The sequence below is a fragment of the Podarcis bocagei genome, assembly GCF_964188305.1.
Source record: "Podarcis bocagei genome assembly, chromosome: 12".
NCBI lineage: Eukaryota > Metazoa > Chordata > Lepidosauria > Squamata > Lacertidae > Podarcis > Podarcis bocagei.
In genome coordinates this window covers 15110730-15133706 of record NC_138137.1, presented here as the reverse complement: position 1 = coordinate 15133706, position 22977 = coordinate 15110730, and the positions used below count along the sequence as shown (strand labels likewise).

The following is a 22977-nucleotide window of genomic DNA, read 5'->3' as shown; positions in this document are numbered from 1 at the left end:
TTGTCTAGTTTCAACGAAGGGTTTTTGTGCAGGAGTACCGGTCAAAGGCTAAAATGTTCTCGGGGCTGTGTTTTGACTAGTGGCACAGCAAGACCCTAATTTTTTGGAACCAGATTCTCAGTCTGGTGGAAAAAAATGCAGTGCCCTTTCAAATAGTTTCAGAAGGTCAACCTGGAGGAGCTTCTGAAATTCTTAAACCCAGCTTGCTTGCACAAACTTTCCAGAGGCCTGTGCAGCTGCTGAAGCGCATAACATAATAATAAACAGTTTGTCTTTTGGAGGTAGACCCTAATCATCTGGCATCCCATAAGCAATGTTAGCCTTGTCTGCAGGGCTTTATTTGTCATCATTAATTCAGAGGTGGCTGTTTCATCCCCCTCCCCCTTTAATTGTTGTCGTAGATATTTGCCAGAAACTTTGGTGTTTCCCAGCTGGCCTGTCATTATCAAAAAAAGACCCAAGACACAACCTCACAGTACAGATTTTGTAGTGGCTAAAACTCTGCTGAATAATGGCTTGTGCCTAACCATACTAAGGTTTGAATGTCCAGATATACAACAGGCTAACCGTGGTTTAGGGCAACTTACTGGTTTTTCATTTCCCATGTGTTCAGTGCCCTTTCATAGTACATCAGCCTCTTCGGGTGGAGCCGTGGTTCTTATTTTAGCTTATTAATTCAGATATAACAGCAAACCATGGTTAGCATAAACTGTAGCTTGGAAGCCAGCTTGAAACTACGGTTGATATCCTGGTGACACTCCAGGGTTTTGCAACACAGGTGCAGATACGATGCCAAACCACAGTTTGGCATGATATCTGAATTCAGCCTGTGAAGAGGATTATTCCTCAATCCAAATTTTTAATAGAGTGTATGTAGAGTCACACAAGGCTGATTAACAGGTGCCTGTCCATTACCCAATAGATGCAATGATGACTAATACACAGAAGTCACAGGTAAAACATCACACAACACAATACTATTGTCAATTCACTCTTGTAAAAGCCAGAGATTTACAGACACATCTCCATCCTCCATTCAGGCAACCAAGAGGCTTGTTCAAGGACACCTTCCAACCAGAGCAAAGCACTTGAGGAGAGAGCAGGACCAGTAATACACATAGCCTGGGAAGATCCTCCAGGGCCAGATGGAGAAACCTGGAGCATTCATTCCCTGGTCCTCAAGGTCCCTCACCCCTGGTTTCTACACTGACTGGCAGAGGAGGCTCTCCAGGGTTTCAGGCAGAGCTCATCCCCAGCCCTTCAAGGGATTGAACCTGAGACCGGGGCTCTACCAACAGAACTCTTGTTACATCCTCAAGTGATGCATGTGTACACTGCATCACCTTAAACTTTGATATGGGAGAAATTGTGGATTAGCATAGCAGGGGACATAGTTACAGTCACCAGCAACCCTTAACAAATTACAGTTCCCAGGACTCTTTGGTGGAAGCCATGTGCTCTGAATATGCTTTAAAGACTTAGTGTTGTCGTATTTCAAAAAGTGAAAATCCGGCTATGTCCGGGACGTATGGCATATCTTTGTATATACAACTGGATTTTTCAATATGAATGAAAGGTTGTTGTTGTTACTATTAATTATTATTATTATTATTATTATTATTATTATTATTATTATTATTATTATTATTATTATTATTTTCTTCAGGGGTGCCCCCAGGATGGACAACTGGAACCAAAGGTTTATTCTTGTGTTTTTGACCATGTTGTGCTCAACCGATGCCCAAACTACTGGTAATGTAATATCCGTGCTTTTTTTAGTAATATCCATGAGCAGATAACAAAAGACACACAGGGGGGAAGAATTAAAATGTGACACCAGAGGGCAGAGCAGAGCAACCAGCGACCAGCAGCGCAGAAAGAAACAGCGGTTTAGAAAATGGTGTGGCAGGGTATTACATTTGACAAAAAAAGGGGAGGGGTGTAAAAAAACCATTTTAATTAACAATTATGCCCTGTGATGTTTTAGAATGACATATCTAATGTCAGGAGCCCAGGCTGCTGTCTTGATAACACAGCATGCAAGTCATAATTAGCTTGAAGATTTATTGCAATACTGTACAAACAATTACCCTTGGACGTCTAACCGAGTGTCCGTGACTTACGAGTCAGTTGAGCCTTCTGAGGAGTGCTTCCTGCTTCTGCAGAATATCCTGAACCTATGACCCTTACATTTCTGGGTTTGTTTTCTGTCTAATACCTTTCCCATACATCTACTCTTTGGGCTCAGGGGATTAATTGCCTACTCTTCTGGTGAGGAAATGCTACCCCTTCTGCTTTCTGAAGCTGCCTGTGCTTCTTGAGCGAGCTGACTTCTCTCCCTCCCACTCTCTGCTAACATCTTATCTACATTCCTTCTGTGTCAGGGGGAGAGGGACTGCTCCCAGCTGTCTGACTGCTTCCTAACTCATGCTGTGTGTCAGGAATGAGCCAGCTCCAAGTGAAGGTTTGCAGCCAACTGCAGAAAGCAGCCAGGAACAGAAAGGCAGAAACAGATGTTAGTCAGGCAGGGGAGAGCCGGCAGGTGCAGACTTCGGCTCTTCCTGACTTTGACGGGCAGGCTGATAAGGCAGTAGCTGAGAGCAGGCTAGAACACAGTCAAAGCTTGCCAGAAGCACAAATTGGCGCTAATAGATTAAGAGACAGCCTCTCAGAACAGGAAGAAATTGGAGCTAATCCACTAAGTCTGAAGAGTTGGCAAATGGAAGGGCTGCTAGATAGGAAGCAAAACAAGAGAGGTAAAGTTTGTAAGTTCAATATCTTCTATCGACACCGGAAGAAGTCATCAGAAGGGTCATCTTGAGTAATGATGCTGGAGGCTTTGTCAGAGCCGTCTGGAGCTATCTGTTTGTTTTTGCAATAAATCTTCCTTTTTTAATTACCTATGCTTACTGTGTTATCAAGCTGGGAACCTGGACTCCTGACACTGTGTTTCTCTACTTGGGGCAGATGTGTCCATGACATCTAATATCATTCTAATAGGGGGAAATAATGTTAAGCAGGTCAGTGTAGATCCAGCCCCAGTGTAAATCAACGGTCATCACCATTCTCTAGCGGCATCAAATCGCACAAGTTAAATATGTGTTATGTCTTCTTCTTTTTTCAAATATTTGTTTAAATACAAATTTATAACAAAATTCTTTAAATAATCATTTCAGGAGATTCTCTGAATCTTGTGACTCCTCCCCACCCCCTATCTGGGTCCTAATAACATTTCCCCCCCAATCTACATATCAATACATTCTCCAATATTTACATTTTTCTAAATTATCCATAAGGCTCATTCTTTACAAGTGATTCTTACAGTCCAACTAAGGGTTTGATGTGCTTACAATGGTCTCTTAGGTAAATTATAAATTTCCCCCATTCTTTCTTAAAGTCTTTATCTTCTTGGTCCCTGAGTCTCCCGGTTAGTTTTGCCATTTCAGCATAGTTCAGCAGTTTGGCTTGCCACTCTTCCCTGATCTGGACCATTGCTTCTTTCCATCTTTGGGCTAGTAACATTCGTGCAGCTGTTGTTGCATACATAAAAAGTCTTTTCTGGTCCTTTGGAATCTCGGTACCTATAATTCCTAATAAAAAAGCTTCAGGGTTTTTTTAAAACCAAAGGTTATTTTAAACATTTTTTCCCAGTTCATCGTATGTCATTTCGCAAAATGATTTTATTATCTTGCATGACCACCACATATGATAAAAGGTACCCTCTTTCTCGTTACACTTACAGCAGATATTTGAACTTGTTCTATACATTTTAGATAACTTAGTAGGAGTCAAATACCACCAGTACATCATTTTCATATAGTTCTCTTTCAGCGTACAACATGCTTTAAATAAATATGTGCTATGTCAGGGGTGGGGAACCTGTAGCCCTCCAAATGTTGTTGGATTCCTGCTGCCATCACCCCATCCTCAATAAACACACAAGACGTAACCGGCTGTACTTTTGAATAAATAAGGTATACTAGTCATTGTATCAAATTGTAGATTTCAATGGAAGTCTCATAAAGTTCTACGAAAGAAAGCAGAAAACCCAGTGGATCAGTTCATTCTCTAGTCAGTTCATGCATAAGGTCCATACATGTATAAATATCTATTCCACAGGGTCTAAGACAAGGATTTCCGGAATATTAGCCTTGTTTCGCCATCCTAGGCTTCATCAGTAGAACAGGCTCATATGTAATATTATAGGATAGTGGATCTTATAGCATAGTACTGGTTGTCTTAGACTCTGTGAAAGAATTCTGTGGAACTGTAACAACCCTTCATGTGGATTATTGAACTCTATGAACAGACAGGTGGAATAGATACTTATCCATGTATGGACCTTATGCATGAACTGAATAGAGAATGAACTGATCCACTGGGTCTTCTGCTTTTTTCGTTGAACTTTATGAGACTTCCGTTGAAACCTACAATTTGATACAATGAATAGTACAGTGGTACCTCGTGATGTGAACAGGATCCGTTCCGGAGCCCTGTTTGCATCCCGAACAGAACGTAAGATGCGATGGTGTGTCTGCGCGTGCACGGGTTGCGTTTCGCCGCTTCTGCGCATGAGCATGATGTCATTTTGAGCGTCTGCACATGCGTGAGCAGCGAATCCCGGAAGTAACGTGCTCCGTTACTTCTGGGTTGCTGCGGAGCGCAATTCGAACGCGCTCAACCCGAAGCACATTCAACTTGAGGTATGACTATATACCTTATTTATTCAAAAGTACAGCCGGTTACGTCTTGTGTGTTTATTGAGTATGTTTCACGTAACCATAGGTTTGTTGTTGTTGTTTTGCCATCACCCCATCCAGCCTGGTTGGTAGTCAGGGATGATGCGAGTTGGGGACCGGCGACATCATGCGGACTTCATGCCCCCCAACCCCTGGGTTACATGAAGAAATGTTTTCTTTTGCCTGTCCCGAATCTAACAAATGCCTTTTGGTGTAAGAACAAAAGGTTACCTTGTCTTTCTTCAGTCTGCAGAGAAACTGCCATTGCAGACCTCGTGTTCCTGGTGGACGGATCCTGGAGCATTGGAACAAAGAACTTCAAAAGCATGCAAGACTTTCTGTACACCATGGTTGATGGCTTGGACATTGGACCGGATAAAATACAGGTCGGCCTGATTCTGTACAGCGACCTGCCTCACAACGAGTTCTTCCTGAACACTTTCCACCGCAAAGAGGACATCTTAAACCGGATTCGGAACTTGCACTACAAAGGAGGGGGGACCAAAACTGGGAAGAGTTTGAAGTTTATGCTGGACCATCAGTTCAACGAAGTGGCTGGCAGTCGGCGCCGCGAAGGCGTCCCCCAAGTGGCAGTTGTGATAACAGACGGGGAAGCTCAGGATGATATCCGTGAGCCCTCAAAGCTGGTCAAGAGCGCAGGCATCACCCTCTATGCTTTGGGCATTAAGGATGCTGTTTTGTCGGAGCTTCAGTTAATCGCTAGCGACCCGGACGAGACACATGTCTACAACGTGGAAGATTTTGCCGGCTTGCAGGGCATCTCCCAAAATCTGCTTCAGGTGATTTGTACTACTGGCGAAGAAGCCTCTCAACACATCACTCAGATTTCTCCAGGTAAATCCAAAAGTGTGTGTGTGTGTGTGTGTGTGTGTGTGTGTGTATACAGTGGTCTTAAAAAAAAATAATCCTTCCTAGCTATGGTTTTCCCAGTAGTGATGTGTGGAAGTGAGAGCTGGAACATAAAGAAGGCTGATCGCCAAAGAATTGATGCTTTTGAATTATGGTCCTGGAGGAGACTCTTGAGAGTCCCATGGACTGCAAGAAGATCAAACCTCTCTATTCTGAAGGAAATCAGCCCTGAGTGCTCACTGGAAGGACAGATCGTGAAGCTGAGGCTCCAGTACTTTGGCCACCTCATGAGAAGAGAAGACTCCCTGGAAAAGACCCTGATGTTGGGAAAGATTGAGGACACAAGGAGAAGGGGACGACAGTGGACGAGATGGTTGGGCAGTGTTCTCGAAGCTACCAGCATGAGTTTGACCAAACTGCGGGAGGCAGTGGAAGACAGGAGTGCCTGGCATGCTCTGGTCCATGGGGTCACGAAGAATCGGACACGACTAAACAACAACAACAGCAAGATCACAAAATCTTTTTCATTCAGCAGCATGCTACCAGGTGTCAAGGCTTCAGGGAATCCTATCCCTCTCACTGTGGGATGAGTTCTTACGAAGTAGCTTATTCAACATTCACAGAGAGAGTTGAAGGAATGCTCTCTTAGATAATGGCGTTGCTCCAAGTCAAGTCCCACCCTCCCCGTCTCTTCTATTCTACGTCACCCCTGCACTGGCTGATCTGAGCTTTCTGCCTCTGAGCTTTCTGTTCTACTACTTTCAAGGCCTGCCTGGTTCTGGGAGAGGGGAAGGGGTCAAGAATGCTTTCAGGAGACACTGAGTCTGTTAACTGTCTCTCCCCTGGTGCTTAATCCTGCTGCTCTCCCAATATTTTCCAGCTCCTCCCCTCTGCAGCCTCTGAATTATGCCCTTCTGCAAACCACTGTTCTAAATCTATACTGTCCTCCTCTTTTCTGGAAGTTGCCGGAAGGTGAGAGGGTTCCCACCATTCCTCCTCAGTCTAGTCCCTGAAAGCCGGTGGTGCGTGTACATAAAGAGGAGGGCATGTGTTCTATACGAAGAACCTGATTCAAGATAAATTCAACCGGTAAGTGTGATGGGCTGGGATTCAGACTTGGATACTGAACCTGAGGGATCCCAGCCTGCACAGGATTCCCCGCCTCCAGAACCAGCTGAGCCGGGGCTGGGGCATGAGACTGAAGTGTCCTCACCTGTGCTGGATCCTCAGGTGCAGGCATCAGCTGAGTCTGCTCAGGCTCCTGAGGTGATGGAGGACCCATTGCCTGCAGGTGCTCCACTCTCAGCCCCATCAGGGGAAGCTGAGGTTGCCTCTGGGTCCGGTAACCCTCCAGCCTCTCCTGGGCTGCAGAGGCCCAGGGCAGAGAGGCGGAGGGAACTAAGTTCCCGCAGGAGGAGTGCTCGCCTCCAGGCCAGGAGAGGCGAGTCACCAGAGGATCGGGGCCGCCCTATGCCTTGGGGCACATAAAAGCCGGCCAGCCCCGGTCCCAAGTTGCGGGAGCAACATTGTTGGTTGCTAGTTCCTGCCTGAAACCTGTCCTGCTTTCCTGCCTGAGCTCCTGACCTGCCCTGGCTCCCTGCTTGCATGCCTGTTCTTGACTTCACCTGACTCCCTGCCCTGCACCCAGCTTCAGCTACTACGGACTGTCTCCACGTTGCACCTTTGATCATGGATCAGACTTGGACCTTGCCTCTCGGGTAACCCACGGGGCCAGCACAGTAGGGCTATTTTCTCACATCATGCTGAACTCATTATGGCCAACTTCTGAGTGGACATGTACTGCACTTATTGCCAGAGACGTCGCTTAAAAAGAAGAATTAGACAACCAGAAAAACTAAATGAAATCTGTCACTTCTGAATGCTGGTGGCGGGTCAGTGTGTCTGGCTGTTAACCAGAAGGTTGGTGGTTCGAGCCCACCCAGGGATGTCTGTGGGCAGAATTCGTGCATTGCAAGGGGTTGGACTAGATGACCCTTGGTGTCCCTTCCAGCTCTGCAGTCCTATGATTCTATGATTCATAGCACAGAACATGGAAGATAGCTAATTTTCAGTATGTGATACAGTTTATCCACTTTTAGATGTTTACATTCAAAATGCAAAGAGAAAATATACAGAAAGTTGCAAAGGTTATGTGTGAAATCAGCCAATATCTCTTTTCTTTAACTGCCCTTTTCTGGCTTGTTCTGATGATGGGTGCCAGTAGGATTTTCTGGGCCCAGTACACAGTGCATTGGTTCCCTTCACCTCACTCACAAAAGGGAGTACAGATGCACATAAAATTTGTATATTTTTGTGTCATTTGCAAATTTGTATCCTCATTTGGGGAGGTCCAAAAATCAGGGGAAACACACATATGCAATAATATATCTGACAGACAGAATGTCAACAGTGAAGCTTTCTTTGTATTGTATTTCCATATAACTCCTTTCACCTCCTTTGTAGAAAGAGAAAGAGAGAAAGAAAGAGAGAGAGAGAGAGAGAGAGAGAGAGAGAGAGAGAGAGAGAGAGAGAGAGAGAAAGATATTTATTATGTTTTATATATTCTGCAAGCTGCCCAGAGTGGCTGGGGAAACCCAGCCAGATGGGATGGGGGTAATAATAATAATAATAATGGCTGGCCACATAAATGCCGGCTATGTTTTAGTTTGAAACCACCTCAAACAGAAAAGCAATAACCAATTCCTGTCTTGCTTTTAAAAATTTCTTTCTCGTTTAGTGTGCCGAAAAGCCACCATGGCCGACATTGTGTTTTTGGTGGACAGTTCCACTAGCATTGGCGAGGAGAATTTCCAGAAGGTGAAGAGCTTTCTGTACACCATGATTTCCAGCCTTGACATTGGCCCGAATCAGGTTAGAATTGGGCTGGCCCAGTATAGTGACAGCACCTACAGGGAATTCCTCTTAAACCAGTATTCTTCCAAGAGCGACATTCTGGAACAAATACAGAATTTGCCCTTCCAGAAGGGAGGCACTAACACAGGCGCTGCCTTGGATTTTATCGGCGATGAGTACTTCACGGAATCTGCCGGGAGCAGAGCCCGGGAAAACTTCCCCCAGGTCGCCATTCTGCTCACCAATGGCGAGTCCAGTGATGAAGTCAAGGTTCCCGCTAGCAAACTGAGGGCAAGAGGCATCTCTGTTTATGTGGTGGGGATTGGCATCCAGAACACCACCGAACTGCAGGAAATTGCCAGTCGGCCTTTGAATAAGTTTCTGTTCAGCACCGACAGATTTGATGTCCTCGAAGAACTCTCCGCCAGTCTCCTCCGAACGATGTGCTTTGCAGTGGAGAGCCAGATTACAGGTAAGCAAAGATGTCTTCTGGGGTGACTTGTGGGCTGCTCAGAAGCTTTTCTCCCCCCAATTTTTTTTATTGGTTTTCCAAAATTTTTAAACAAACAAACATACATACATCTTAACTAAAAAAATTTTCCTTCCTGTAGCACCTTAAAGACCAACTAAGTTAGTTCTTGGTATAAGCTTTCGTGTGCATGCACACTTCTTCAGATACATCTTAACTGTACTTGATCCAATTTTAGTAACATTGTTAAGTGACTTCCTCAAATCCCCCCGGCTGAATTTCAGTGTATATCATTGTAACAGTTTTCCAAAACTAATTTTCTCATAAAATTAACTTAATCACTTAACATCTTACCTTGTTTTCATTTTGACTTTAAACATATTACAGTGGTACCTCGGGTTAAGTACTTAATTCATTCCGGAGGTCCATACTTAACCTGAAACTGTTCATAACCTGAAGCACTACTTTAGCTAATGGGGCCTCCTGCTGCCGCCACGCCGCCGGAGCAAGATTTCTGTTCTCATCCTGAAGCAAAGTTCTTAACCTGAAGCACTATTTCTGGGTTAGCAGAGTCTGTAACCTGAAGCATATGTAACCTGAAGCATATGTAACCCGAGGTATCACTGTATTCTCTAACATAATTAAATCCTAAGCCTATCTGGTAATTGCAAGTTTTTCCAATTAAGTTATCTTAGCATATTTAACTAAATAGTCTTTGAATTTCATTGCTCGGAAGCTTTTCTGCCAACAACCCTGAGCTGCTCTTTGAACCTCTACAAAATGGGCGTTTAAAGAGCAGTGCGTGGCTTTGCAGCATAACTTCCGACAGCGCGACCCATCCCCTCACAGACGCAGAAAACGCTCACTTAAGTCAACTACAGACAACCAACCATGCCCTAACCCCTTCTCCCCAACCTCTCTTGCGGCCAAGAAAAAATTTAAAAATGAATAGAAAGAGAATCTACCCAAGGGACGCCGACACAAAACCCCACAAGTACACTAAATAAAATAATGACAGTTTTACCATCCCTTCTCCCCCTCTGTCCCCCCTCTCTCCCACAAACATATACAGTGGTACCTCAGGTTAAATGCTTAATTCGTTCCGGAGGTCCGTACTTAACCTGAAACTGTTCTTAACCTGAAGACCACTTTAGCTAATGGGGCCTCCTGCTGCTGCCGCGCCGCCGGAGCACAATTTCTGTTCTCATCCTGAAGCAAAGTTCTTAACCTGAAGCACTATTTCTGGGTTAGCGGAGTCTGTAACCTGAAGCGTATGTAACCCGAAGCGTATGTAACCTGAGGTACCACTATATTGTATACAACACTAATGTCTCAAACTGAATGTAACTGATCTATGGAAAAGACTCTGCGACCTGGAAAAAGTGACAATGCACGTACTTTTGTAATTGAAGAAAATCTTCAATAATTATTATTATTTTTAATAAAAAACATACCCAGAGTGCTGCACTGCGTTTTGGCTTCACGTACCTGCTCCTAGCAGGGGACCTGCTTTCTGAAATTCAATAAGCATGGAAGTAATGTAATTTTAATCATATAATGACACACATTATACAATTATAAACTGCAAGAGCAGATCATAAATTCTATGAACTCTGGGAAATGATTTCAGTTGGTTTTATAATTCTTCTGCAGATTGGCAGATTGTAGTGCAATGGTACCTCAGGTTAAGAACTCAATTTGTTCCGGAGGTCTGTTCTTAACCTGAAACTGTTCTTAACCTGAGGTACCACTTTAGCTAACAGGGCCTCCCGCTGCCACACAATTTTGGTTCTCATCCTGAGGTAAAGTTCTTAACCTGAGGTATTATTTCTGGGTTAGTGGAGTCTGTAACCTGAAGCATCTGTAACCTGAAGCGTCTGTAACCCCAGGTACCACTGTATTAAAATATGTTGTTTTTTCCTCCAGCATTTACAAAGCACTATGCTGACGTAGTTTTCCTTATCGACTCCTCTGACACAATGGGCGCCCCCAACTTTGAAGCAGTCAAAAAATTCACCGCTCAGGTTGTCGAACAACTAGATGTCGGGGCTGGCAGGTACCAGATTGGCTTCGCGCAATACAGTGGAGAAGGGAAGAGAGAATTTTTGCTGAACACTTACGAGAGTAAGGAAGATGTTCTCAACCACATCCAGAACAGCGTCGAATTCATAGGAGGCCCTTCGCAGACTGGGGCTGCCCTGCAATTTCTGCAAGATGTCTATTTTACTGAGGAAGCTGGGAGCCGGTTTAACCAAGGGACGCCACAGTTTACGGTGGTCGTCACCTCCGCTAAATCTGAGGATGACGTCAAGGAGTCCGCAAAGCGACTGAAAGAAATGGGAGTGAAAGTTGTAACGGTTGGCATCTTGGATTCTGACAGGGTCGAAATGGAGGAGATTGCTACTGACACTTTGGTTTTTCAGGCCGATGATGTACAGAGCCTTGACCAGTTTCAGCAGACTGTGGTGGATATTTTGGACGTATCAGTTCATCAGCACTACAATGATGCTCCGGACATAGATGTGCCAGCAGGTAATTATTTCCCTGGAGAGAAAATTTCACGCTAAAGTAGATTATAAGGTGGAGAATTCTGTCAGTCATCCGGTCCCCTGCAAATACGGCATTACTGTTATTCAGAAAGCGAGTTCTCTTTAACTTCCCTGAACATTTCTTTCTGTAACAAGGAGAGTTTTCCTCAGATGAATCTTCCTCGAATGGGAATAGCATGGATTTTTTAAAAGGGTTGTTAGTAATACTGCCAGGAATACAGTGGTGCCTCGCAAGACGAAATTAATTCGTTCCGCAAGTTTTTTCTTCTTGCGAGTTTTTCTTCTTGCGAAGCACGGTTTCCCATAGGAATGCATTGAAAATCAATCAATGCGTTCCTATGGAGACCGTCCGGGGACAGAGGGGAAGCGCCGCGGGCCTTCCCCTCTGTCCCCGGACCTGTTTTAAAGCAAGGGAAGGGGCAGCGGGGAGAATCGCTTCTCCCCGTTGCCGCCCCTTGGTTCAAAAGGGGTCCGGGGAGAGAGGGGAAGGCGCGGGCGCACCTTCCCCTCTGTCCCCGGAGATTGCGGGGCTGGCAACGGGGAGAAGCGATCTTCTCCCCTCCGCCCCTTGCTTCAAAAGAGGTCCGGGGTGCGGGGGCAAGCTTCGTTTTGCGAAGCAAGCCCATAGGGAAATTCGTCTTGCGAAGCAACTCGAAAACGAAGAAACCTTTCGTCTTGCGAGTTTTTCGTCTCGCGAGGCGTTCATCTTGCGGGGCACCACTGTACAATCAAAAGAAACTTGTCTAGAGCCCAAAGCAAATGCCACTGGCTTTATTGACATTTGTTATAGGACACACATGACTGAAGGACGGTTCTAGAATTTTCCCAGTATGCTTCCCAGTATGAGCTCACCACATGATATGCATTTACAAGCATGTGTTTCCCTTTCATACATTCCAGTTCTTTCCCGATGAGCTCAAATGAGCCTAGGACTCTCGTACCTACGGGACCACCCCTCCTGGTATGTCCCACGGAGGACCTTACAGTCTTCAAATAAAAACATCTTGGAGATCCCAGGCCACAGGGAGGTTAGGCTGGCCTCAACCAGAGCCCAGGGCCTTTTCGGCTGTGGCCCCGAGCTGGTGGAATGCTCTGCCACAAAAGAGACTAGGGCCTTGTGAGACTTGACATCTTTCCGCAGGGCCTGCAAAACAGAGCTGTTCCACCAGGCCTTTGGCCAAGGCACAGTCTGACCCCCTCCTTTGGTAATCCTCATAGAACTCTAGCCCAATGGTTGCCATTAATTTGACCCTGAATTGATTTTAGAATGAATTGATTTTAGAATGTATTTCAATTAATTGTGATTTTATGTAAACTGTGTTATTTCTACTGTTGTTAGCCGCTCTGAGCCCGGCTTCGGCTGGGGAGGGCGGGATATAAATAAATAAATTATTATTATTATTATTATTATTATTATTATTATTATTATTAGTCCTGTGAAAATGGCCTGGATGAGGCAAGGGGTGGGCATGCAGAAGTGATATCCTCTGGAGGTGTCCTGGCTTTCAGACTAATCAAATCCTCACACGGCATTTCGTTGTGGAGCGTTTGCATAAATTCTCCTCTGCGGATGAGTTATTATCAACCTTTTCACCAGACTCCCACATAACCGGCATTACACATTGTTCACCCTGGGGCAGCTTTGCCTGTTATCTCCTGCCCAGGGGCGCCATCGGGGGGGCGGGGGAAGGCAAGGAAATTTTCAAGGAGGGGCCCGGACCCTCTCAATATCCCACATCGACAGCTCCCTCAATCATGGCAGCAAGTTTGAATGCCTGCTCCTGTCCGTGCTTAAATAGTCATGAATTCAGACCAAAGTCCTCTCCAAATGTACCAGTGGGGGTTACTTCAGAACTGAGCTATCAGCATCTCTTAGTATGGAAGGTCATGGGAGGGGACTCTCAGGCTGGGCCCCAAATAGGCCCATCCCACATCTGCTCAGGCCACACCCCCTCTTCTCAGGCCACGCCCTCTCCAAGTGCTTTTGCCTGGCAGGGTAGTGTCCTTGAACTGTGGTAACGCATCTCACTTGTCTGGATGGATGGAGAGGTACATAACTATGGAAACCTCTGGCACCCGCATGCTGGGATACAGCCTAGCGTAAAAAGGTAAGAGTTGCACCTATGGCTCCGCCCACTTTTGCCATATTTCACTTCTGGCTCCGCCCCTCCCCACCATGGAAGCTAGCCTAGGAGGGGATGTAGGCTTCTAACTGGAAAAGATTCCCCATCCCACCATTCTCTAACTTTGATGTGCTTGTTTTGCTCGCAGTTTGCTCCAGCGCATCCCTGGCAGACATTGCGTTCCTTGTGGACGAATCCAGCAGAATTGGGCCGAGGAATTTCCAGCTGATCAGGGCTTTTCTCCTCAAGATTATCAGCGCTCTGGATATAGCCCCGGATAACGTACGGGTCGCCTTGGTACTTTATAGCGATGAGCCCAGGCTCGAGTTTGGCCTGAATGCAATTCGAGACAAGTCGGAGATGGTGAATTATGTGAAAACGTTGCCGTACCGTGGCGGCGAATCATACACTGGCGCTGCCATCAACTTCCTGAGGAAGAACGTTTTCACCAAAAGAGCCGGGAGCAGGAAGGATGAAGGAGTTCAGCAGCTGGCAGTGGTGATCACGGACGGCCAGTCCGTAGATAATTTCACAGGACCCGCTTCCAAGCTTCGACGGAGCGGCATCACCGTGTACGCCGTGGGCATCCAAAACGGCACTGAGAGTGGCCACCTGCACAAGATTGCATCTCATCCCCCCAGGAAACACGTCTCCAATGTGGAATCGTTGTTGCAGCTCTCGAACATCGAGTGGAAGATAAAGAAACGAATTTGTACCGATATTGTTTCGGGTGCATTTAGCATCCCAGTGCGGTCCCGTACCCTGAAGGAAGGTAAGAGACTCCTGTCGCCATCGGTCCCCAAATCCTATCCCTTCGAGCTGGGAAGAGAGAGCCAGTGTGGTGTAGTGGTTAAGAGCGACAGACTCGTAATCTGGGGAACCGGGTTCGTGTCTCCACTCCTCCACATGCAGCTGCTGGGTGACTTTGAGCTAGTCACACATTTTTGACCTGGCAATATATTGCGAATCATGATGTGTATGTGTGTGTGCTATGCAAAAATCGCAAGGGGGGAGGGACCGTGAAGCCAGCAGGTGCCTCTACATCAGGCGTAGGCAAACTTGGCCCTCCAGATGTTTTGAGACTACAATTCCCATCATCCCTGACCACTGATCTTGTTAGCTAGGGATGATGGGAGTTGTAGTCCCAAAACATCTGGAGGGTCGAGTTTGCCTATGCCTATTCTACATTATTTCATCCTTATTTCAGACATCGTGATATATAAGTATATTGTGATGTTTAGCTGTTGATATATCACAGTGTTGAAAACCAGGTATCGCCCAGCCTTATTCACACTTCTCTGGAGTGTTTGTTGTGGGGGAGAAAGGGAAAGGAGAATGTTAGCCTCTTTGAGACTCCTTTGGGTAGTGATAAAGCGGGATATCAAATCCAAACAACAACAACTCCTCCTCCTCCTCCTCCTCCTCCTCCTCCTCCTCTTCTTCTTCTTCTTCTTCTTCTTCTTCTGTGTGATGTCATTTTCCCATCCCTTCTGAAGACGAAGGAACACATAGGAATTCCTGTTCCTCTCTCTCTTCCATTGGCATGCCTCTGCTTGCTCCAACTTTAGGCACATGCCTGAAGTTGGCTATACTTTAAATATAAATATTTTTTGCCTGCATAGTTTTTACTGCTGCCATTGCTGTGAACCAATGCAAGATTACAAGTAAGTAAATCATATTTTTATTTTTTTATATAATTTTTATTACATTTTCTGTTTTGCATTTTAAAATACTCATTTTACATCCCTAAGATATCAATGACTTCCCTTCTTCTCTTTCCATGGTTCATTTTACATACCATAAATCCCTGCATATTTTACAGAAACTATACCATTCAATATTCCATTATTACTTCCATCAAAACTTATTTACACTGTTGAATTTATCTTAATGCTGCCAGTGTTTTGAGCTGTACACAATTATTTCCCATATATCCAACAAACGTTTTTCAATCTTCTTTAAAGGTGTGTTCTTATTGTTCTCTTATTCTATATGTTAAGTCTGCAGGTTATGCATATTCTGCCAACTTAAGTTGCCATTCTTCTTTGGTTGGGACGTCGTTCATTTTCCATTTCTGGGCTAACAAAACACAAGCCGCAGTAGTGGCACACATAAATAACCTTTATTGACACCTGGGAATTTCAGTCTGAATTATCCCCAACAGAAAGGACTCTAGTTATGGGGAGGAAAGTACTTTTAAACATTTTTTTCAATTCATTATGGAACATTTCTCAATGCCCTTTAACCCTTTTGCAAGTCCACCACATATGAAAGAACCTCTTTGCATCTCCAGCACTTATCTCATTAAGGCTTATACTTATGATTTACTCTGATTTACTATAAGAGTAAACCATATTTTTAAACCTACTTTCCAAGTTGTTGCGGGGTAAGAAAGGAAAAGCCACCTTCCTTCATAGCTGGACTTGCTCAAAACAAGGTTTCTCAGACTAATTCCTATGCTTTTATTTTGCTGCCAAGGATGGGATTTTGAAACTGTGTTCAATCCACACATGCAAGTGCTCAGAGGGATAAATTGCAATCGATATATCCTTTCCTACTCATTACATTACAACCCATTACAACACACCCCACAGCTTTCAGGCTGGATGCAGCACCTACCAGCGGTACCTACGGGACCGCCTCTCCTGGTATGTCCCACAGAGGAACTTACGGTCTTCAAACAAAAACATCCTGAAGGTCCCAGGCCACAGAGAGGTTAGGCTGGCCTCAACTAGAGCCAGGGCTTTTTTGGCTGTGGCTCCAATCTGGTGGAACGCTCTGTCACAAGAGACTAGGGCCCTGCGGGACTTGACATCTTTCTGCAGGGCCTGCAAGACAGAGCTGTTCCACCAGGCCTTTTGTCAGGGCGCAGCCTGACTCCCTCCTTTGGCAATCTTCACAGAACTTTAGTCTAATGGTAGCCATCAATTTGAGTTGAATTAATTTTAATGAAATGATTTTAGAATGTTGTATTATTTTATTGTTGTTAGCCGCCCTGAGCCCGGCTTCGGCTGGGGAGGGCCGGATATAAATAAAATTTATTATTATTATTATTATTATTATTATTATTATTATTATTATTATTATTACTACTACTACCAGAAAGGAAGCTGTTGGGAGAAAGTGATTTTTGGAGGGCAAAGGCTGGGTGCACGATAGGTTCAATATGGCAGGGGGATGGACTCGATGGCCCTTGTGGTCACTTCCAACTCTATGATTCTATGATTCTATGTCTCCCTGTCATCCCATCTTGTAAATTTGCCTCTATTCCACTGGACTGGAGAGGTTCTTTCCTGTATTGTTGTGATCTGCCTTTTAGCACTCAGATTAGTCTGGCCTTCAGCGAGTGCTTCCACGCACACTGTTGCCACTTGGTAGATAATAGCTTTTTTGTGTATTCACTCACCACGCATTTTTGTTCAGGGAAATGAATTTATATTATGCAGCATTTTGGGGTTGTATCAAACTAAGTTCTTTTCAGAGCAGACACACTGAAAAAAATGGGCCCAAGTTAGTCCTGGGACTCATTTGCACAGCTGCAAATGAAACGTCATAAATGTGTTGTAAAGCACAATATGCAAATGTGACACTAGATGGCGAGAGTGAGCTATGCAAAATTCAATGTATTTTTAAAAACGTTTTTTTAAAAAAGCATTTTCACAGCGTTTTTTATATGCGTGTAGATTCCACCGTGGCGATTAATTTCAGCAGCTCTACGCAGAATATGACTAACATCACCCGCAACCCCATTTCAGTTATTGGAAGGGAATCAAGCATTTATTTATTTTTGAACACCACTGTAAATGAATTGTTCTTCTTCTCCTGTTTCTACTCTACTAGGCTGTGAGCAGACCGAGGAGGGAGACATTTATTTCTTGATCGATGGTTCGGGTAGCATCAGTTGGGAGAACTTCCAAGACATGAAAACCTTCATAAACGAAATGATCGGCATGTTTCAGGTTGGAGCTGACAAAGTCCGTTTTGGGGTTGTTCAGTATGGAAGCACTCCACAAATAGAGTTCGAAATCACCCAGTACAGTAGTGAAGCACAGTTAAAGGAAGCCATCAAGGTGATTCAGCAGATAGGTGGGGGGACCAACACAGGAGATGCTTTAAGAGACATGCAACACCTGTTTAAAATCTCAGCTAGGAGCAACGTCCCCCAGTTCCTCATCGTCATTACGGATGGAAAATCACAGGATCAGGTGACGAAAGCAGCAGAGGAACTGAGACAGCAAGGGGTCGTGATCTATGCCATTGGTGTCAGGGATGCTGTTCAAGAAGAACTGGAAGATATCGCTGGGACAAAAGACCGGATGTTTTTTGTGAACGATTTTGATTCCCTGAAGCTCATCAAGCACGATATTGCGCAGGATATCTGCTCTCCTGAGGGTAAGGTGTTTTCCTTTGGAAATAAAAGTTTTGTTTTATTAGCTTTCGAGAAAGGAAACCCGAGTCTAAAAAAGCAGATACGGACAAATCAGAGCAAGGCTTGACTTAGGTCAGGCTGGTGTACAATAACGGAAAAGGTGTTTTCCTAAATCTGAGAGTTTCAAGTTTTTGCTAAGTAAGTATTCTAAAAGACCCACATATTTGCAAGCAAATACTGCATGCATTGAGCCATGGGTAGGCAAGCTAAGGCTCGGGGGCCGCATCCGGCCCAATCACCTTCTAAATCCAGCCCACAGACAGTCCGGGAATAAGTGTAGTTTTACATGAATAGAATGTGTCCTTTTATGTAAAATGCATCTCTGGGTTATTTGTGGGACCTGCCTTGTGTTTTTACATGAGTAGAATGTGTGCTTTTATTTAAAATGTATCTCTGGGCTATTTGTGAGGCATAGGAATTCATTCTTTTTTATTTTTTCAAAATATAGTCTGGCCCCCCACAAGGTCTGAGGGGACAGTGGACCGGCCCCCTGCTGAAAAAGTTTGCTGACCCCTGCATTAAGCTAATGGTATCAGTGGTATTTTTTTTTACCAATTACGGTATTTTTTGCTCTATAAGACTCACTTTTTCCCTCCTAAAAAGTAAGGGGAAATGTGTGTGCGTCTTATGGAGCGAATGCAGGCTGCGCAGCTATCCCAGAAGCCAGAACAGCAAGAGGGATTGCTGCTTTCACTGTGTAGCGATCCCTCTTGCTGTTCTGGCTTCTGAGATTCAGATTTTCCCCCCCTTGTTTTCCTCCTCCAAAAACGAGGTGCGTCTTGGACTTCCGGGGTGGCGCCATTGGTAATGGCGGACTCCCTCTGATCCAGAGGGACTAGCTCCGTGGAAAACGGGTCTTCCCGCTATGGCTAAGCGGGGACCCTTTCAAAAATCACAGGCAGATGAAGCCTGTGACCATGGGACTCGGCGGGCATCTTTCGCGCCCCCCAACTCTTAAAGGAACCACGTTACGGGCTCCGGAGCGAAGAGGGGCAAGTGGCGCGGTGCTGAGAGTCAACTGCTTCTTCCGTGGAGCGAAGCCGCACAGCCGTTGCCGGAGAGCGCTGCCTTTTTCCTGGGACAATTTGGCTTTTAAAACAATTACCCATGAGTAACTTAATTTTGGACAATTGGACTTTCAATAACGACCTGCGAGTAGAAAGGAAAATTGGACTAAGAAATTCTTCTTAATTTGGCACTGAAACGGGAAGGTATAAACAGGAAGTCAGCCTTCTGTTTCTTGTAGATAGATTAAAGCAAAGACATGGCAAAATAGAGTTCAGAAAATAGTTTGTAAAGGATCAACTTTCATCATTTAAAATTGTTGAACCCCCTTCGGGAGCAGGAGAATAGGGGGGATTTTTTCCGGACTGTTTAAACCTGCAGAAGACAGGGTAAAGAAATTTCCCCCCCACCGTCTTGAACCTGGGAGCTGGGTGTCAGACACTGGCAATGGGCCGCGAGATGTTTGGGGTTGTGAGGGCTCTTAATTCTGGAGGGACTTTGAAACATGTTCCTAAATACCATATGGAGTTTAGTGTGGACTATGGAAAAGGGGCTGATTTGTCGAGAAGGGTCAAAAACATTGTCAAGCTGGAGTTCCCACGAGTGAAAGGAGCAGGAGATAAAGTAAAGTACAGGTATAAATATGAAGAAGAGCCGCGGAAGGGACATGGAAGAGACTTAAGGGCCTCGGACATAAGATTACCAGGTTAATGCGCCAGATTGATGGATTAGAAACATAGGCGCCCACTCCATGGGGCCTGAGGGGGCCCGAGCCCCCTCAAAAATTCGTTTGGGGGGCTCTGCCCCCCCAATAATCTCGGGCGCCCCTCCAGCAGAGCGCCACCGCCGCCCCTCCCCCAGCCCAAAATGCACAGGGTCGGGCTGCATGCCTCCTGCCCTCCCTCCCGAGCAAAAGCTCCACCCAATTTCCTTCGGAGCTGATTAATAGGCGCAGCACGCTCTCCCCTATTCGCTCACGAGGAGGCGGTGCCACTTTATCTGCATATTCATGAGCTTATTTATTATTCATGAGCTTTCGCGGGCTCCCCCAATATTTTTTATAAGTCGGCGCCCCTGATTAGAAAGGACTGACAAAACCCGGGACCAGGAGGAAGAGACGCTGGATGAAGATTGGAAGAAAATTTGAATTTTTTTTTATTAGGATTGTTTTACAAAATTGATGAATGTTAGAAAAATGTTGGAACGAAATTATTTGGCTTTAGCAAAAATGTTAAAAGAATTTTTTACATTTTTTACATGGTTATGTATGTTTTGTGGTATTTTATGCATTGTGATTTGCTGTTGTTTTATTGATTATAGATTAGTAATTCTTTATAGTAATTGTTAGTGTAAACTGTTTAATTATTATTTGCTGATGTTTAATTTTACTGTTTACTATTGGATTCTAACGGATTGTTGAATATTACACTATTTGGTATTAGTTGTTTATTTTAAAGTTATTGTGACTTTCTATATTGGATCAGATTGTTACTATTAATGTTTGATGTTTTATTAGTATTATTGTGTGTGTTGGAAGCCGTCCAGAGTGGGTGGGGTAATAATAATAATAATAATAATAATAATAATAATAATAATAATAATATACCCTTATTTTTCTCTCTCTCTCTCTCCCCTTTCCAGTATGTAGACAATTGCTAGCGGACATTATTTTGCTGATTGATTCTTCTGAAAGCATGGATGACGATCAGTTTGCCAAGACGAAGGAATTCATTCACTTGATTGTCAACGGGTCTGATGTTGGAGCTGACAAAGTCCAGATTGGAGTGCTCCAGTTCAGCTCTAATCTAAAAGAAGAGTTCCTACTCAACCAGTATGACAACAAGGCTGACTTGAGGAGCGCGATAACCAATATGAAGCAGATTAAAGAAGGAACAAACACTGGGAAAGCTCTAAAACTTACTCTTGAGTACTTTGACACACCAAAAGGAGGGCGTTCAGGCATTAAGCAACATCTGATTGTGGTCACAGACGGAAAATCTAATGATGAAGTTGGAATCCCTGCCAGAGCCCTTAGGGACAAAGGCGTCACCATACATGCCATCGGGGTAGTCAATGCCAATGACACCCAGCTTTTGGAGATTGCTGGCGCACAGGAGAGAGTGTTTTCTGAGGATAGTTTTGAGTCCCTCCAGTTTTTGGACAAGACTATCCTGCTTGAAATATGCAATGCCAAGCAAGGTTAGTGACCACACCTAAATGACAGAACTCCCTGCCTTCTCTCCCAGCGTTTCATTGTCTAGCAAATACTTTTGAAAAATTGAGCAAATTTTAACAGGGCCGGCTCTACCGTTCGGTATGTTGTTGGAGGACAGTTCTGCTTTCCCTTTCGAGCCTGTTACCCCCAGGTGTTCCACTCAACAGACACAATGACAAGGCTGACCTGAGCAAAGCTATATTTGATGGCAGTAAGATCTGCTCGGTCCCTGCTCCTGCTAACCTAGCAGTTCGAAAGCACGTCAAAGTGCAAGTAGATAAATAGGTACCACTCCGGTGGGAAGGTAAACGGCGTTTCCGTGCGCTGCTCTGGTTTCGCCAGAAGCGGCTTAGTCATGCTGGCCACATGACCCGGAAGCTGTACGCCAGCTCCTTCGGCCAATAAAGCGAGATGAGCGAAGCAACCCCAGAGTTGGTCACGACTGGACCTAATGGTCAGGGGCCCCTTTACCTTTAAGATCTGCTAGGTTTGATCCACTTGTCAGTCCAGTTAGCTTGTGGAATTGGAGCACCACCTTTGTGTTACGCAGCAAAATAACTCGAGCCACTCCTGTGTATATAACCTGCCAGTAGGGTAGATTAGATGCTAAGGACAAGTTTCTTGTATCTTGAATCATTCCATATATTAGGGCTGGAGTCAGGTGTAGGTCAGAAACAAAACAATCAATTACCTGAGGCCAGGGAAGTTAATTCTTTATTCAAGGAAACAAACCACAGCTCAGCCCTTGTGGTCTCAGCAACTCTTTCTAAGAGGTCTTCCCTGATGAAGCAGTTGCGAGGACTGAAGGTCTACCCAGTACTCACTAGAATTCCTCCTCTACAGGGTTTTCCCCACACAATCTTATGCTGCGTCTGTGCACAACCACCCTATTCTCTGCCCGTTTCAATTTTCTGAACATTCGAGGAGACCAGAGAGAAGGGGAGCTGGTCACAGCAGGAGGGGGAGACTCCCTGGATTCTTCAGCAGTCTCCCTCTTTGTTGCCTGTCTCTATTCCTCTCCAGACCCCGCTTCTGCCTCTGAACTCTGCTCTTCCACAGCCTCTTCCTGCTCACCAAACCCTGATACCTCTTCAGCTGGCTCTGAGTCTTCTTCCCCTGGGGGGTTCCCCAGCTGGTGTTACCTACTGCTCCTGTGTATCCAGCCAGTCCATGACAGTGTAGAAGTTTGGCTTCTTCTGCTTCTGTTAGGAACACAGAAAGCTGCCTTATACTGAGTCAGATGCGGGTGGCGCTGTGGTCTAAACCACTGAGCCTCTTGGGCTTGCTGATCAGAAGGTTAGTGGTTTGAATCCACGCGATGGGATGAGCTCCTGTTCCTCTGTCCCAGCTCCTGCCAACCTAGCAGTTTGAAAACACACCAGTGCAAGTAGATAAATAGGTACCGCTGCGGTGGGAAGGTAAATGGCATTTTTGTGGACTCTGGCTTCCATCATGGTGTTCTGTTGTGCCAGAAGTGGTTTAGGCATGCTGACCACATGACCCAGAAAGAAGTCTGTGGAAAAACGCTGGCTTCCTTGGCCTGAAAGAGAGATGAGCGCCGCAACCCCATATTCGCCTTTGATTGGACTTAACTGTCTAGGGGTCCTTTACCTTTACCTTTACCATACTGAGTCAGAGCATTAGTCCATATAGCTCAGTTTTGTCTACACTGACCAACAGTGGCATTCCAGAGATTTGGGCAGGAGTCTTTCCTAGCGCTTCCTG

General features: G+C 45.1%; 1 protein-coding gene across 2 annotated transcripts in view; it reads left to right on the top strand.

Moving 5' to 3' along the window:
- The window catches only part of LOC308569974 (collagen alpha-4(VI) chain-like), a 99096-nt gene that overhangs the window by 3984 nt on the left and 72135 nt on the right, over positions 1-22977 (top strand). Inside the window, exons 3-9 of one of the 2 annotated variants that reach the window (XM_081164252.1) lie at positions 1667-1752; positions 4986-5594; positions 8347-8934; positions 10858-11463; positions 13752-14375; positions 17444-17995; positions 20679-21236. In XM_081164252.1, the coding sequence (XP_081020378.1) occupies positions 1680-1752; positions 4986-5594; positions 8347-8934; positions 10858-11463; positions 13752-14375; positions 17444-17995; positions 20679-21236 (3610 nt within the window). In that variant the 5' untranslated portion in view covers positions 1667-1679. Of the gene's footprint in view, positions 1-1666; positions 1753-4899; positions 5595-8346; positions 8935-10857; positions 11464-13751; positions 14376-17443; positions 17996-20678; positions 21237-22977 lie in introns of those variants that run through there. The other variant, XM_081164251.1, reaches the window with a different exon arrangement.